Below are 16,090 nucleotides of genomic sequence, written 5' to 3' on the forward strand. Positions count from 1 at the left end.
CTCATCACTGCAGTGCCCTATTGGGAGATTAATCCGCAAGTCCTCATTTACGCTAAACCATATGACTGTTATTCATCTGGATTCACAGAGGCCTGCGCTAAATGCCTGTATTGATTCCAGCTCCCGCAGTGGCACCCGTGTTCTCGATGTGAACAAACACATTACAGACTGAGTGTGCAGTTATTACAAGAACTTGCATGATAGACAACATAGTCCTTTCCTGAATAAGACCATTAAACCAAAAAAAGTGGGAGAGAAAGTCAGAGTGAGTGAGAGGGAAAGCACTTCAGTTCATACTGAATGAGTGATTATAGAATCGCAGCTAAGATTATTGGATGGAGTCGGCTACTTCTTGCATACTCGACAACACCTGAATCCTGCCGTGTGCTTACACTGCCATTTCCCAGAGCAAAGATCCCAGCGGAAAACAAAATGCACACTTAACGCAGCCACAGGGAGACATGAGACAGTACAAGAATGCTTACAGTGTGCCAATCAGATGAGAAATGAACCCGGCCTGAGATGCTGCTAAAACGATAATGAAAATAAGGCCTAATAATTTTCTAAATGTGTTTCGTTGCAGTTATAAAGTGAGAAAACGCACCCTAATGTGCTATAATGAAGCCTTATGCTGAACACTGGCAATAGTTTATCATGCTAAATAAAGTTTGTAACCCCTTAAAATGGACGGGATGTAGAAGTAAGCTTTAGCAAAAAGCCTTATAATGAATTTATAATAATTTATAGTAACAATCCTTATAAAACTTCCTACAGCATAACTGTGCATTTTTATGCTTACAAAGGATTTCAGAATAATGCCGGCTGGACTAATAAGATAAACCGCTTAGTAACACAATGGACAGCAAAACGGGCTTGCATACACGGCACATTTGATCCATAATGCTGGCAAACAGAAAAAAGTGTCACCTTTTAGGAAGACACTCCTCTAAAACACCTCAAAAAACGATATATAGACTGTGATTGGACAGACTAAAGTCCACAGAGAAAGCGCTGTGCGATTAATTATTCAGATGATGGGCTTTTATGAATGTATTAGAGACGGCACAGACAATGTGGATGCTGTTTAGTGAAGGTACTTAGATCAGACAGTCTGTGGCTGCCAACTTTGAATTTTCTTTAAACTACATTTTTGGATGTAAAACACAGGAAGGAAGTCAAACCACCATTTGCTCTACAGGTAAGAGAGGGGGAGTGGGTTCATTTAAATGCAATTTAATAGATATAAAAAATGGCATACTGTGTCAGATTTAAAAGCCGTTTGGAGATGAGGGGCTGGTCATTAATTAAGAACTAACAATTCTCCATTTCTACTTTTTCAGATCTTTGTGAGGCACATGCATTTATGAGTAGGCCCTGCTGACTTTTGTTTTGTATTTTCAGTGCATTTCAGTATTAAAAATATGGTGAAATGTCTTAAATGGAGCTGAGAGTACTACAATTATATTGGTAGCTGAATGCAAGATCAAATTAGACAAAGTATTAAATAAATAAATGAGCATATTGTAATTACACCATCTAGACATAAAAACTCCAAAGAACTTTGGCAAGGTTATTCCTTTAACGTTAATAGAGCATTTGTTCAAATAATCTGGTCTTTAATGAGGTTCTCAAAACGTTAGCACAAAAACATTATTTATCTCATGTCCTAACCAGACGCGATGGCGACACGCAACGATTCTATTTAAAGGTCCCATGATGTGGATTTTTTAATTATTTTATGTTTCCTGAGGTGTACTTATATGGTTAGTATGATTTTTACCTCATAAAATGTCTTAAAATTTAGAAATAAAAGGCATTTTTCTATCATGATTTTAGCCCTCTGGCTTGAATGCTCTGTTTGTCTACTGTGAGACTTCAGTGGAAACGCCCACTGCTGTGATTGGCTGCTGTGAGACTTCAGTGGAAACGCCCACTGCTGTGATTGGCTGCTGTGAGACTTCAGTGGAAACGCCCACTGCTGTGATTGGCTGACATCTTTGCATCTTTGAATGCGTATTACAGTTGGAACCCCTCTCGAATACTTTTTCTAAAAATGTTGACCATTACAGCTGTCGAAATTAACGAATCGTGAAAGTGTTGATTATAGCATTATTTTTAGATATTTTCCCATCATATGAAAAGCTGCAGTGATGAGCATTGAGTACACAGACAACATCGATATGAATACAGTAAGAGCTTTCTTTGTGCAGCATAACAGCGTCATTCATTATAACAGGAGTTTGGGCAAGTGTGCAGATACACTCCGTGTGATTGACAGATCCGAACATTATAAAGAGAGTGTTCTTTGATTGCTCTCTGTAGTTTAATCATAACAGATTTGTTTCATGCTACTAAGAGAAACAATGCGAAGTAGGGATCGACCGATATGGATTTTTTAGTGCCGATGCCGATACCGATTTTTTTTCATCAGCCTTAGCCGATGACCGATATGGGTTGCCGATTTTCTTGAGCCGATATTTGGAGCCGATACTGCTTTTGTTCCCTCAATTTACATCATAAAAATTACACAATCATCATGATGATAACAATTTAAAATTTACAATTTAAAAAAGGAACATTTATTGAACTAAAAAAAAACTATATTTAACAAATAGTAAAAACAGGTAAGGTAGAACAAGAAAAAAAGAGTTCAGTGGTGAAAATAAATTCTGAAAATAAATATTTAAGCATAAATAAAATAATTACACTATTGCACACAGTATCAACAAGCAAGCAGCATAATAAAGTGCACACTGGCTGTACTATACTTCATCTTAAAAATATTTACAACCTAGTCATTTAATGGTTACACTCTAAAAAATGCTGGGTTACAAATAACCCAAGTTGGGTTGAATATGGACTAACCCAGCAATTGGGTTGTTTTGACCCAGCGGTTGGGTTAAATGTTTGCTTAAAACAACCCAATTGCTGGGTTAAAAAACCCAATTGATGGGTTAGTCCATATTCAACCCAACTTGGGTTATTTTTAACCCAGCATTTTTTAGAGTGTAGGTGCACTTAAATTAATCTCTTGAAGAGCAACACCAGCGGTAATTCAGAAAAAAATCTCCCAATGCTCCACGTGAAAATTCAGTCTTTCGACCTTTTACCATCATGTCAATTCTCAATTGATTTTGATTAATATGCACGAGGGAGGGAGAGCAAGACAGTTTGAAGACGGTGAGAGCTGCCCTGTGGACGCCTGTCTGTAAATAATGCAGGGGAAAAAATATCGGCAAACACAGCAGCCTTGTATCGGCCAATGCCGATACACTTAAAAATCACAAATATCGGCCCGATATATCGCTTAATAATCACAAATATCGGCCGATATATCGGTCTAACACTAATGTGAAGTTGATCGTTTAGTCACTGGCTTGATTCACGGAAGCATAAACAACAGTATTAAACGATTTAGAAAGAAAGTCTGTGTGAACTTGAATAATTAGCTACACTGTACATCAGAAATCACTGATCACAGATCAGGCATTAATGAACATATTAATGGCATATTACTTACGGTTTGTGGCGGTGCTGTTGAATCCATATCGTAAAAGTCTGTTTGTAAAGCCTGTGCTGACATTGCGATTGAATTAAATGTAAAAAATAAACTGAATCCATTTTCTCCAAATTCTCTGGGCCGGCAAAGCAGAGGAAGGAGAGGTAACATTTCCCCGAATGACGACTGAGATTCCAGATTGGCCCATCTGAGCTTTCATTTTCTCAAAGGCAGAGCAGGACACCCAGAGCTTGGTTTACACCTATCTCCATTTCTAGCCAACAGGGGACCATAGGCAGGCTTGGGGAACTCATATTAATGTAAAAAAACCCTCATAAAGTGAAAATTTCATGTCATGGGACCTTTAACGGTTTGTTTTTCTGCGATGTCGCAGCTGGAACAACAACGCAACACATGGCAATGATAATCTCAGGTAATATTTATGTGCTTTATTTAAAGTTAAAAGTGTGTAATGTGACTTTGAATATCATTTAGTGCTCACAGCTTTGTAGCCGTACTAAAAAGCAACATAGGATAATTGACAAAATGACAAATATTGTTTTAGTAACTCAGTATGTATATTTAAAGATGTTTAAATTGTGTAATATTTGCGATTTGATTACTTATCCATTTCCTTGCGAGTGCTGTCAAGATTAATCTCTGGTGCCGCAAGAGCCTGCCCAGTATGGTATTCCAAAGCTGACATAATTATAAATAAATATACAAAGAAATGTAAAAAATTATTTATACTTTTATTTCCTTATTTATGTATAATTGTATTTATTTCCACATTTATTTATACATGTATTTATTTCTACATTTATTTGTCTGTATGCTAATGAGGGGGCGTGTTTTACCTCAGACATAGCAATCGAGCTCAGAGTGGCAGTGCTGAAGCTTTGAGGGGAACAGTGACACCTTGTAAGAGATTTGCAATACATCCATCTTATTTCAAAGTCATTTAATATCACCTCCAAGATGTTTATGTCTTTCTTTCTTCAGTCAAAAAGAAATTAAAGGGGGGGAGTTGTCAAACTTAACACTCTTCAGCGATATGAAGGATGCAATACTACTCTATAGGTACTCAAGATTAACATGAGATTGGCAGAAACTGTGTGTTATGTACCATTTAAAGTTTTTTCAGGAAAACATTCCAGGATTTTTCTCCATATAGTGATCTTCAACGGGAACCAACAGGTTGAAAGTCCAAATTGCAGTTTCAATGCAGCTTCAAAGGGCTCTGCATGGTCCCAGTTGAGGAATAAGAGTCTTATCTAGCGAAACGATCGGCCATTTTCAAAACATTTATATACTTTTTAACCACAAATGCTCATCTTGCACTAGCTCTGCGATGCACCACGCATTACGTAATCATGTTGGAAAGGTCACGCGAGACTAGCATTTGTGGTTAAAAAGTATATAAATGTTCATGTTTTGAATGTGTCCGATGTTGTTTTGGAAGAGTCTTAAAAGCACGAGTCTCCTGCCTGCTGCCTTTGACGTCACCGCTAAGGATAGTCGCTAGTGAAGGGTTTGGGACGGTGCATGTTCTTGTGGTGTCAGCATTATTATGACGTCATTCTCCTCCAGAGTGATTAGTATTGTTAGCCTGTTTATAGTTTGTATAATTTTAACCCCTTACCAGGATGAAGAGCGCCTCGTTGGCAAATTTATGATGGTCTGGAATGGTGGAGAAAACAGAAAGCACCAGACAGCTGAACACTAGGAGAAAACTGAAACACAAACAAACACACACAAACTAACAGATCAAAATACAAAACACAACTGGGGTGAGTGTTCTAGTCTTTATCAAGTAATATGTCATCATGGAAAACACAGTTAACCTAATGCAAATTTTAGAAGTGTTATTTTATTTTAATTTTTGATACCTCAGGAAACAATAGAAAAAAACAACAACAACAAAAACATACACTACGCTTCAAAAGTTTGGGGTCAATAAGAGTTTTGTTTGAAAGAAATTATTTTATTCTGTGAGGAAAAGTGACACTATAAAGACATTGATACTGTTACAAAAGATTTTTATTTAAAATAAATGATGTTTTTTTTAAACTTTCTATTTATCAAAGAATCCTGAAAACTGCTTTTAATGTTTAATAATCATTTCTGAAGGATCATGTGACACTGAAAATGATCATTTCGCAGGAATAAATTACATTTTAAAATATATTCACAGGTATTTTAAATTGTAGTAATATTTCATACTTTTGATCAACTAAATGCAGCCTTAGTGAGCACAAGAGACTTCTTTCAGAAAACATAAAAAAATATTGCTGACCCCAAACTTTTGAACATGTATATCACAGTGACACAGCAAAGACTGGCCAAAAACACAAACATGTGATCTACACGTACAGATGGATATTGGCCTCGGGTGGACCCGAGAAACTTGGGCGCCATGGCAATGACACCCCATAATCCAAGTTGGCGCTTATCTTATACACACAGATGCACTTAATCACTGCTGTCACAGACCCCGGTCGGAAAGCCCAGCATGCCCGCTCAAAATGGAGTGGATAAAAGCAGAGATTACAGCCACACTTCCTGTCATTTCTCTGGAGCACTCAGGCTCTTTGGGAAAAGGGGCCCTTTCGCAAGATCTGGGGCACCCGGATGGCTCCAGGTGCTCCCAGCTGAAGCGCCGCAAAACAAAAGCTGGATTCGCCCCACGGTTCTCAGAGAAGTTGTTGGAGTCCGCTCAGCTCCGTGCAAGCAGCTGCTGCTGGGGAAGATGCCAAATCCCACAAGGACCCAAACCTGACACATCTGGCTCGCACCACCCCTCGCTTGCCTTACGTCCAAGTTTTGCAATCTAACTACAGGAGGAGAGGGTGAAATTGTTCAGCTGTGCTCTTTGGCATAATGAGATAGTTAAGAGCAACAGTGTCAGTGTTGTGAGGAAATGTGAGATGATCCAGTCACAAAAACAGAACCTTGTTGCTTAATTGCAATACAACTCCTGAGGCGTTCTCATGGTCACTTATTGATATAAACGGGTATATAAACTCTAAGGAATGAAGAATGTTACGAGACTGACAGATGGTAATGAGCAACTGTACAGAAAAGGAGACAAAGATAGGGAGACAACCAGTTAACGTCTTCCTCAAAATACATTACTGTTACCTGACATCAGAAGAGGCTTAAAAAACATCTAGAAAAGGCCAAGGATAATAATAAACTACTCAAATTGACTGTGTTTACCATCGCAAAGAATGTGTCAGCGGGAAAAAAAACATCAGCAAGGAAGCCACGGATAAACCTGTAATCCTTGCCTTCGTGTGTCGGATGGGGAAAAAGAAGCAGAAAACAAATCTATCTTACAAATCATGGGTGAGTGGAAACACCTGTAGTTTAAAGTAAACAAACAGGATTAATAATACATGGATTCTAGTGCTAATTTAACATGCACAAACACTTTTCAACGCATTTAATGGACTTGGTTTTCAGAGGCATTTTCCAAAGTTTTTCCAAGTTCAAACAGTTTCTGAAAGGTTGAAATTTTCCCATCTGCAGAATCTGCAGTTTTTTTGCCCCAAAAAATCTGACTTTAAGCAAACAAGATACAATTATATACACCGATCAGGCATAACATTATGACCTAATATTGTGTTGGTCCCCCTTTTGCTGCCAAAACAGCCCTGACCCGTCGAGGCATGGACTCCGCTAGACCCCTGAAGGTGTGCTGTGGTATCTGGCATCAAGATGTTAGCAGCAGATCATTTAAGTCCTGTAAGTTGCAAGGTGGGGCCTCCACCATGGATCAGACTTGTTTGTTCAGCACATCCCACAGATGCTCGATTGGTTTGAGATCTGGCGGTGGCTCCATACACAACAAACTGTGATGCACTGTGTATTCTGACACCTTTCTATCAGAGCCAGCATTAACTTCAGTAGCTCATCTGTTTGATCGGACCACATGGGCCAGCCTTCGCTCCCCACGTGCATCAATGAGCCTTGGCTGCCCATGAGCCTGTCGCCGGTTCACCACTGTTCCTTCCTTGTGCTGTATGTTTGTGCTGTGTATAATAATTATGTATATTTGAATACATACATGTATATAATAAAGAAATGTTAGCATGTATATACTGTATATATACTTATATTGTTTATATTATATATAAATATAAATATTTTATATATATATTTTTTTTCTTAAATATATACATGCATGTATATGTATTTATATATACTGCACATAATTATACTGTACACAGACAGTACACACACATATGTATACACAAACTTTTATTTTATTTTACAAACTCTTACATTACTCTAGTCTTCGGTGTCACATGATCCTTCAGAAATCATTCTAATATGATGATTTATTATCAATGTTGGAAACAGTTGTGCTGTCTATATGTGTGTGTAAATGTAATTAATTTGAATTCAATTTTTAATAGATTGACATGCTTTATAAAGATATATCACAGATTATGGGAACTATTAGGGCACTGATCTGAAGATGTCAGTCAATTCATTTTAAACGTGCTCCTCAATCATTCTTTATGCATAAATAATATTTTGGAAAACCTCAGAAGACTAAAAGGTCATTTCATCCCCGAAACGTTTCTGCTGAGTGTGAATCATTAGAGCCAAACTAATGTACTACAGGTAAAATGATCCCTCATAAAACAAACTAAAAAACACTGAAAGCCAAGGCCCAGTTTCCCAGTCCTGAATCATCAACAATCTGACTGGCTGGACAGAGGAAGAAAATGCCCAGAAACTGCTTAGCTGCCCCCCAATAGGTTTCCATCTAAAACGACGAACGCAGTAAAAAAAAAAAGATACATTAGAGCATGCAAAGACCATGTGCGGCTAGCATTTCAGCTGAGAAGCAAGTTTTGAACCCAACCTTCAAGCCCAAAAAGTCAATCTGCCAAAAGCAGAAATCAAATCCTCAAATCAGCAAAAATGAGTCTCGTGAGGTGAAAACAATGCAGTGCCACGAGTGTTGTATTTCCCGGCAAGCACATGATTTGGCTGTAAATCATGTCGATACATGATGTAATGCCTGTGTTGACAGTTGGTTCAGGTTGAATTTTGGATAGAAAAGTACAATTATCCACATATTGATATTAATATGTGGATAATTGTCAGTTCAATCATGACAACTCTCTGAATAGTTTTAACGTTATTGCCACTCTCAGGACAAAAAAGCACAAAAGCTGGGACGATACCCTTTAATAAGGTTCCAATATGTGCCATTTAGGTACTAATATGCATCTTTAGGTACAAAGGTGTACCGCCCCAGTGACAGCTTTTGTACCTTTAGAGTGAATCTGGCAATGTTAAAGCACCCCTATTATGGTTTTTCGAATAATTCCCTTACATGCAGTGTTTGTTTGTAAAAGTTTGTGAATGTAAAAGGTCTGCAATGTTGTAAAATCGATAAATAATAGTTATACGATAAATAAAGTTAGTGTCTCCCAAAAGAAAGAATCGACTCTTCTTGTTCGAATGTCACTGCATGATGGTTCTACGTCACTAGAAATTATATTTGCATAATGCCCACCTATGTTGTATGTTGTCTGCCCGCAAACAACTTGACCCGCTCTCAAATACGTCATTTAACTGTTTCTCAAATCTCGTTCAACACAGGATTCGCAAAATGCTTGCTCATGAAAGATGGACTTAATAATTTACTTAATAATTATTGATGTATATATTTTCTAACGGGTGTTCAAAATACGTATATTGTGTAGGTCTCCTGCTAACTCACATTATTACTGTCTTACTGAAATACTTCTGCAAATCATCTGTAAGCAAGTTATGCAGCACGCTATCAGAGTTCCTCTGAAACCCTCCACCTCCCCCAGCTCCACCTGCCTATCTGCTACAGGATTTACGTATGTCTATTTATGCAGCAGCAGCAGCATATCTTACATGCTCACAGCAGCATGCCTGTGTATCTACTAGCAGCAGCAATAATCAATAGCAGCATAACAGATCTAGTCCACCAAGATTAGAAACTAACAGATCTTGGTCACCACTATTACCTAAAACTGTCTATTAATGCAGATCGTATGTCGTTCTTACTACTTTGAGTAAAGATAAAGGATGGAGCGAGATTTATTTTGCAAAATGTAATGTTACCTCAGTCATTCACGTTAATGCTGGGCTAACGTATGCACCGTTATTGATACAGTTAATACAGTTCCCGCATGTGCACCGCAATAAAATAGAAATATACACATGAGTTTGTTGATGGACGTACTCTTGTTAATGCTGATAGTGAGGAATTACAGCTGCAACATCTCATGATGTACCTCAAACTGAGAAGCGTATCACTGAGAAACGTCCTGCTCAAGTCGTCCTTGTGATGGAGGTTTGGGTTGAATAACTAGTTCTTCCAATGTTTCATCATCGGACTCGCACTCGGATTGATATGGTAAAATGGATGCCATAGTTACTGTCTTTACAGTGTGTACAATCACTGAGGAAGCCTCCACAAGGAGCTGAAGTTTATAGTAATAGCTTTTGTTTCCGACGTGCGCTGAAAGTGGTAGACCAATCACAACAGTCTGGGCTGTCTGGTGCATCAGAGCAGAGTAGCTCGCGGAAAGGAGGGGTTTAGAGAGACTCGTCCATCGAGTCGTTTGAGAATCATTGAACAATGTGGCGATGTGCAATGTATATTGTGGCGAGGGACATGGGAGGAGCGAGCGGGACCGGTGGGTGATTGAGAATGAGCCCCACCTGCGAGTCACACCGGTCTCGAGTCCTCTCATGAGGGATCATACAGGCCTACGAGGGGTGTTGGGGGTATGTGGCGAGTAGGGATGAAACGATTACGGGTTTCACGATGAACCACAATAAAATTTAGTGACGATTAGTAATATCGTTTAAAATGTAATTATCATTAAAACCGCGTGTGATTATCACGATTTTGAAAACTTGCGGTAAATCTTGTCCAGTCAGCGTCTGGTGCAGGTGCAGCACAACACTGTTTTTTGATTGAGAAGAAATTGCAGAAGGCAGTGACAGCGTTGGGAGATTTTTCAGATTTCTAAAAGTACCAAATCTGAGGTGTGGTCATATTTTGGCTTTTACAAAAGTCCTGAGGGAAACTTAATCGAAGATGGTCACCCTGTCAGCAGAACATGCCAGAAGAAAGTCGCTGTAATAGGGAAAACACTTCAAAACTGCGAACGCAAGACAAGTCTGGGAAATAATAACGTGAAGCGTCTCTAAAGTTACATACAACATTGGTAACGTTATACACGTTTCAAACTTCAATAGCATTTGAAGAGAATGACAGTCATAAAACTGACTGTAAAGTGTTTATTTAGGTGTCAGGTATGATGCACACCTTTTGATATTTAATAAAATAAACTGTCAAATCATATGAAAATATGGATATGCATTATTTCACTAGGATACCGTTATGGGCTCTTACACAAAATATGCTAGATTTAAATGCATCATAGCTGAACACTGATGAGAATATTGCTTGAGAATATATTTACAGAGATAATATTAGAGATTATATTTACATCAAATTATTATTATTTATGCGTTATGCGTTGCTATTGACGACTGTCATTATAAGGAAGGAAATCCCACCGAATAGAATCTATCTATATAGCTTTAAAAAGTGCATAGAGCTGCTTTATTTATTTTCAAATATAAAACTTGTTGAAATGTTTTAAGTGTGTGCATCTTTTTTAACACTTTCATCTCATTTGAACAAAATAACCGTGATAATTTGGGTCACTATAATCGTGATGTGAAATTTCCATACCGTTTCATCCCTAGTGGCGAGGTAGGCGAGGGACATGGGAGGAGCAAGGAGTGTTTGTTTTGTACGTAGGCGGCAGTCGTCCGTGAGGCGAACAAACATTACTACATATATTATGAGAAAATTAAAAGTGTTTTTTGACCTTTGATGCATGTAAACCTGTTGTAGAAGACCTCCAAAACTAAATCAGGAGCCTTAAAAAAGGCATAATAGGGGAACTTTAATGTATCTGGTCTTGGTGGAATAGATCTGTTATGCTGCTATTGATTATTGCTGCTGCTAGTAGATACACAGGCATGCTGCTGTGAGCATGTAAGATATGCTGCTGCTGCTGCATAAATAGACATACATAAATCCTGTAGCAGATAGGCAGGTGGAGCTGGAGGATTTCAGAGGAACTCTGATAGTGTGCTGCATAACTACTAGCCTCCAGCAAACAATTAACTAGACTATTTAAAGCAATCTCATTGGCTGCAGGATCAGCAGAGGCCAATCAGCTTGTGCATTGCGATGATGATGATGTGATTGCGTGCAGATTGCATGTAAAGGACCTATCAGCCTGCGCCATCTAGAGTTTCATGACTGAACTAGATATTTATAATAGTAGTAATCTAACAGTATGCAATACAAAATATATAATTAAATAATAAAGAATAATTAATATGACAAAGTTTCATATTGTATTATTATTACTATTATTAGTATTAGTTGACTTTAGGGCTTGAGAAAATATAATGGGTAATTAATTTTTCATTTATTGAAGAAAAAAGATTATAATATGAGGGTGAGTAAATGATGACAGAATAAAACAAAACAAAAGGAAATATAAGTCAAAGGTAAAGGCTTTATGTCTTTTAAGTAAGATATTTTCAAGTTTTACAAAAATTGAATATGGGTTATGAAATGAACCTTGCAATAGCGATGCATGATCCGCTTTGTGCTTCTCATTCTCTACAGTACATTAAGATGAAGTATGCTGTAAAGGAACCTGCTGTGGTGCTCATTAGACTAAATCTTCACTTATTCATCACTTGGACTGTTAATATGCCATAAAAGCCACAGCGAGATGAAAGCATGAGGACATAGATATGGGCCATGTGGGTAAACAGAAGGGATGATGAATAGTGAGGGCTTTACACATTGCTGAGCTGGACTCTCTAGACTGTACGCCACAAAACATCTGCACACAACGCCAGAGTCTCTGACCCTAATTCAATCACGGCAGGCTGATGGACCAGGTATCAGTTACGCACAGAGAGAGAGAGAGAGATAAACATTAACCCGTAGGGTGGAAGAAAAATAAACGTTTGGAAATTGAAACAATGGAAGGTGTCGTGTGACTCACTAGAGCTGCATGATTCTGGAAAAATCATGACTCTTTGTATTAAAAAACTGCAATACATATTTTTTTTATGTTTCCTGCTGTAGAGAAATCAACTCTATAACTAAATATGCACTATATTAGCCTCATTATATTCTACTTAACTTGTTAATGATGTACGTCTTGTTTATTTCATGTAGCCTATGTTTAAATAAACCTGTCATGAAAATGACAGTCACTGTGTATAAATTATTATATTTCAACAACGAATTGGAGAAAAAACTATTTTATAATTAGATTTAGAAGTTATTGCAAAAACTGCCCTATGTGAAGTTTACATGTTTGCGTACTGTGTTATTAGTGTTGATTATTATACCTAAAAATAAATAGCAACTGAATTTAGGCTAATAGTTTGGGCTCTGTTGTTAACCTTTAATATTAATGTGCAAGTAAGGGCTCCCTATATAGTTTACAGCAATATCTCCAATAAACTTTTAGTTATAAAAGAAGGCTGTCTGTGCTGCCACACGTTTTTTTTTCAGTAAACCACTGTTTAATAAAAATAAATAAAAATGAATTTTGTAAAACTGCTGTACCGAACCGTGACTTCAAAACCGAGTTACGTACCGAACCGTCTGTTTTGTGTACCGTTACACCCATACTGTTCATGACTCATTACATATCAGAAATCACTGGTCACAGATCAGGCGTTTAGAATCAACTATATTATAAAAAGTAGTCCATATTATAAAAATCAGTTTGCGCCGAAATTGCGACTGATTTACCAAAGAATCCACAGTGAAATGTACTGAATACAAATAAACTGAGTCATTCACATTGTTGAAAATAAAGAACCACCTTCCTAGCATCCTTTGGAAGGTAATGTTAGATTGCATCGCTCTTCTCTCCTCGTCATCTCACTAACACGCCAGTGGGCGTGGCCAAAGTTGTAGTGTTGAAATAGGGGTTGACTTTCTTCTGCAGAGGCTTCACTTGTTTTATTACTGGATGAATCGGCGTTTTGAACAAATCTCTTGAATGATTCAATGACATGCATTTTTCTAACAGTGACTTGTCGCCATCTACTGGTGTGACGATGTAAATGATACAATCTTTATATGAAGCGCCAAGTTACTAGTTCAAATGTTGATTTACTCTAATCAAAAGGTGATTTACTGTATTTTGATCGACACAGTAGACATCAGTGTTTATATCCGAACTATAAACTTTTATGCCAGTACTTCTGTGATCATTTGAATTATTGTAAGAAATAATGGCAGTGTGGCTCTCTCGCATTGTATGACGTGACAGACAACTAATTATACAATCTGATTTCGTTCTATGACTAGAGAGTTAGAGATTTCATACGATTTCTTTATGACAACAAATTAGTAGCCTGCATAGATGGATTAAAAAGCTAGAAAACAAACAGTACAGCAAATCAGAGAACAAATAGAAAAAGATTGTACCTCTAAGCAGAGGACAAAGGTGGCAGCAGTGGAAAGCTCTATAAATATCCACGTGCCTTGAATTGTGACAGCCTGCAAATTTGTCCTGTACACACGACCACATTGTTAATGCTGTGTGGTGTCTGTGGGGAATATAAGAAAAGGAAAGAAAGGCTGAAGACGCAAAAAAGATGAATGCCTTGATACCGCACAAGGCTTTATATAGTGCAATTAGGTGTGTATGGTAACCTGAACAAAAGAGGGAACATCTAAACATCTGTCCGAGTCCCAATACACTGTTAATGATTCTTACATCCAGCAAATAGTACTGATTAAATACCAACAATTTCATTGATTATTGTAGTTGTTTTGTCTTGCTTATTCGTGTGAAGTTATAACAATGTACTGCGTTCAGGAACACAAGTAATGCATCGTAATGCAGCTTTTCTATTACAATAAACTGTGATTTTAAATGGATTTTTCAAATAGGCCTACATTGAAAAACTGATGGTGTGATTCAGTCCCATTCACCCCTTCCCAGCATACACTGGGGTGTGAATAATTAATACTGTTGCATTGTTTGCACATTTCCCATGACCCAACATAGGACAAATGGTTTGGAAAATGGATGGATGTTTTATTTACTTCATTTTATTCATTTTCATTGTGTATTTATTGGTGATTATGTAATGCGTTTGTCTGGATATTGTCATGGGTTGTGGTCACATACGAAGGTAAATAAGAAAACTTTAATAAATCCACATGGAAACCCACAGTCTGCAGGCAGCACACCAAACACTGATGAGACCAGACAACAATGAACAGAACCAAGGGAACTTAAATACACATGCAAACGAGGATAATTAATCACACACCTGAAACTGAATGACGAACCAAATGAGTGACCATGGCAACAAACAAGGCAGGGAGAAATGGTGCAAATGAAAACTGTTCAAACTGAATGAAACAGAGACACATATACACTTTGCATGGAATATTAATTGAATTATTAAATTAATACACTTAACGTTATTAAACTTAAAGGTGCACTATGTAAAACAATTTCAGTAGAATATCCACTAGGCCAGTGTTATATATTTTGTTCAGTTGAGTACTTACAATATCCCAAATGTTTCCAACTATTTGTAAATCGTGAGAAAATTGCTATTTTAACCAAGGAACCAGGACGTGCGATGGAGTCCCCTGTCGATTGCGTCATATCTGTGTTACCCTCGGTTTTATATTGCAGAAACCCTTTACTCTTACTACAGTGTGTAACAAGTGTCATAGCAGCCGCCTAGCGAACGCACTGAGTAATATCATAACATAATTTTCAACACACTCAAATGTATCTAATATGATAGACAGAGCTGCGTTACCTCACACTCATGACCGGAAAAGCGGAAACGGCGACTGTGTCATAATAAAAGTCCCGCTGCTTGGAGGTGTGTGTTGTCTTTATCTTATTAACAATCGCTCCTGCGGCCTTGCTCAGCTCCACAACACTCGGGCCTGCTCTGCTTCATACTACAGTAACACTAATAGTCACATCCATGAACATGATTTCTGCCCGAGTCCTATCCTGAATCTTTTCCATTGGATGTGAGGTGAAGACCATATGTCCCAAGATTCTGCGCTCAAACGTGGCATCATTAAACTACGCCTTTGTTTTGAATAGGCAACCTCTAGCAGACGGAAAAGTTAGTGCCCCTTTAATGTAATGATGTAAAATTAAAATTACTTGATCTAAGCGGTTACAATGATGGCAGATTTATGTCATGGAAATTTTCAGTCATTTGAAGTCGACATGAAATGAAAGCTGAGATAGTCTTTTCTTCCCTATTGTGATGTATATCTGAGGCAAACGACTTCTCAAACAAGAAAAAATGTTGGGAGGGAGGGAATTTAGTTTTAGTTTAGTATTTTAGTTCTTAGGGAATTGATTGGATGGTTGTGGTTTGCTATTGGTCCATCTCATGTGAGTTACAGGTTGCCCCGCCCTCGCACCGGTAAACACGTCAGAGAAGAGATGTCACTGCAAGACGAGATGTAAAGATTAC

At 37.8% G+C, this 16,090-nt stretch overlaps 2 protein-coding genes across 3 annotated transcripts in view; one reads left to right on the top strand and one right to left on the bottom strand.

Moving 5' to 3' along the window:
• Window positions 1–16,090, top strand: part of LOC307133915 (counting factor associated protein D-like) — a 536,798-nt gene that overhangs the window by 304,266 nt on the left and 216,442 nt on the right. The window lies entirely within an intron of this gene.
• kcnq4 (potassium voltage-gated channel subfamily Q member 4) overlaps window positions 1–16,090 on the bottom strand; it is a 97,721-nt gene that overhangs the window by 31,642 nt on the left and 49,989 nt on the right. For both annotated transcript variants that reach the window (XM_079828289.1, XM_079828290.1), the window contains one exon: window positions 5,142–5,232. In XM_079828289.1, coding sequence (XP_079684415.1) covers window positions 5,142–5,232 — 91 coding nt within the window. The remainder of the gene's footprint in view (window positions 1–5,141; window positions 5,233–16,090) is intronic.

This window comes from Gobio gobio (assembly GCF_949357685.1).
Source record: "Gobio gobio genome assembly, chromosome: 11".
NCBI lineage: Eukaryota > Metazoa > Chordata > Actinopteri > Cypriniformes > Gobionidae > Gobio > Gobio gobio.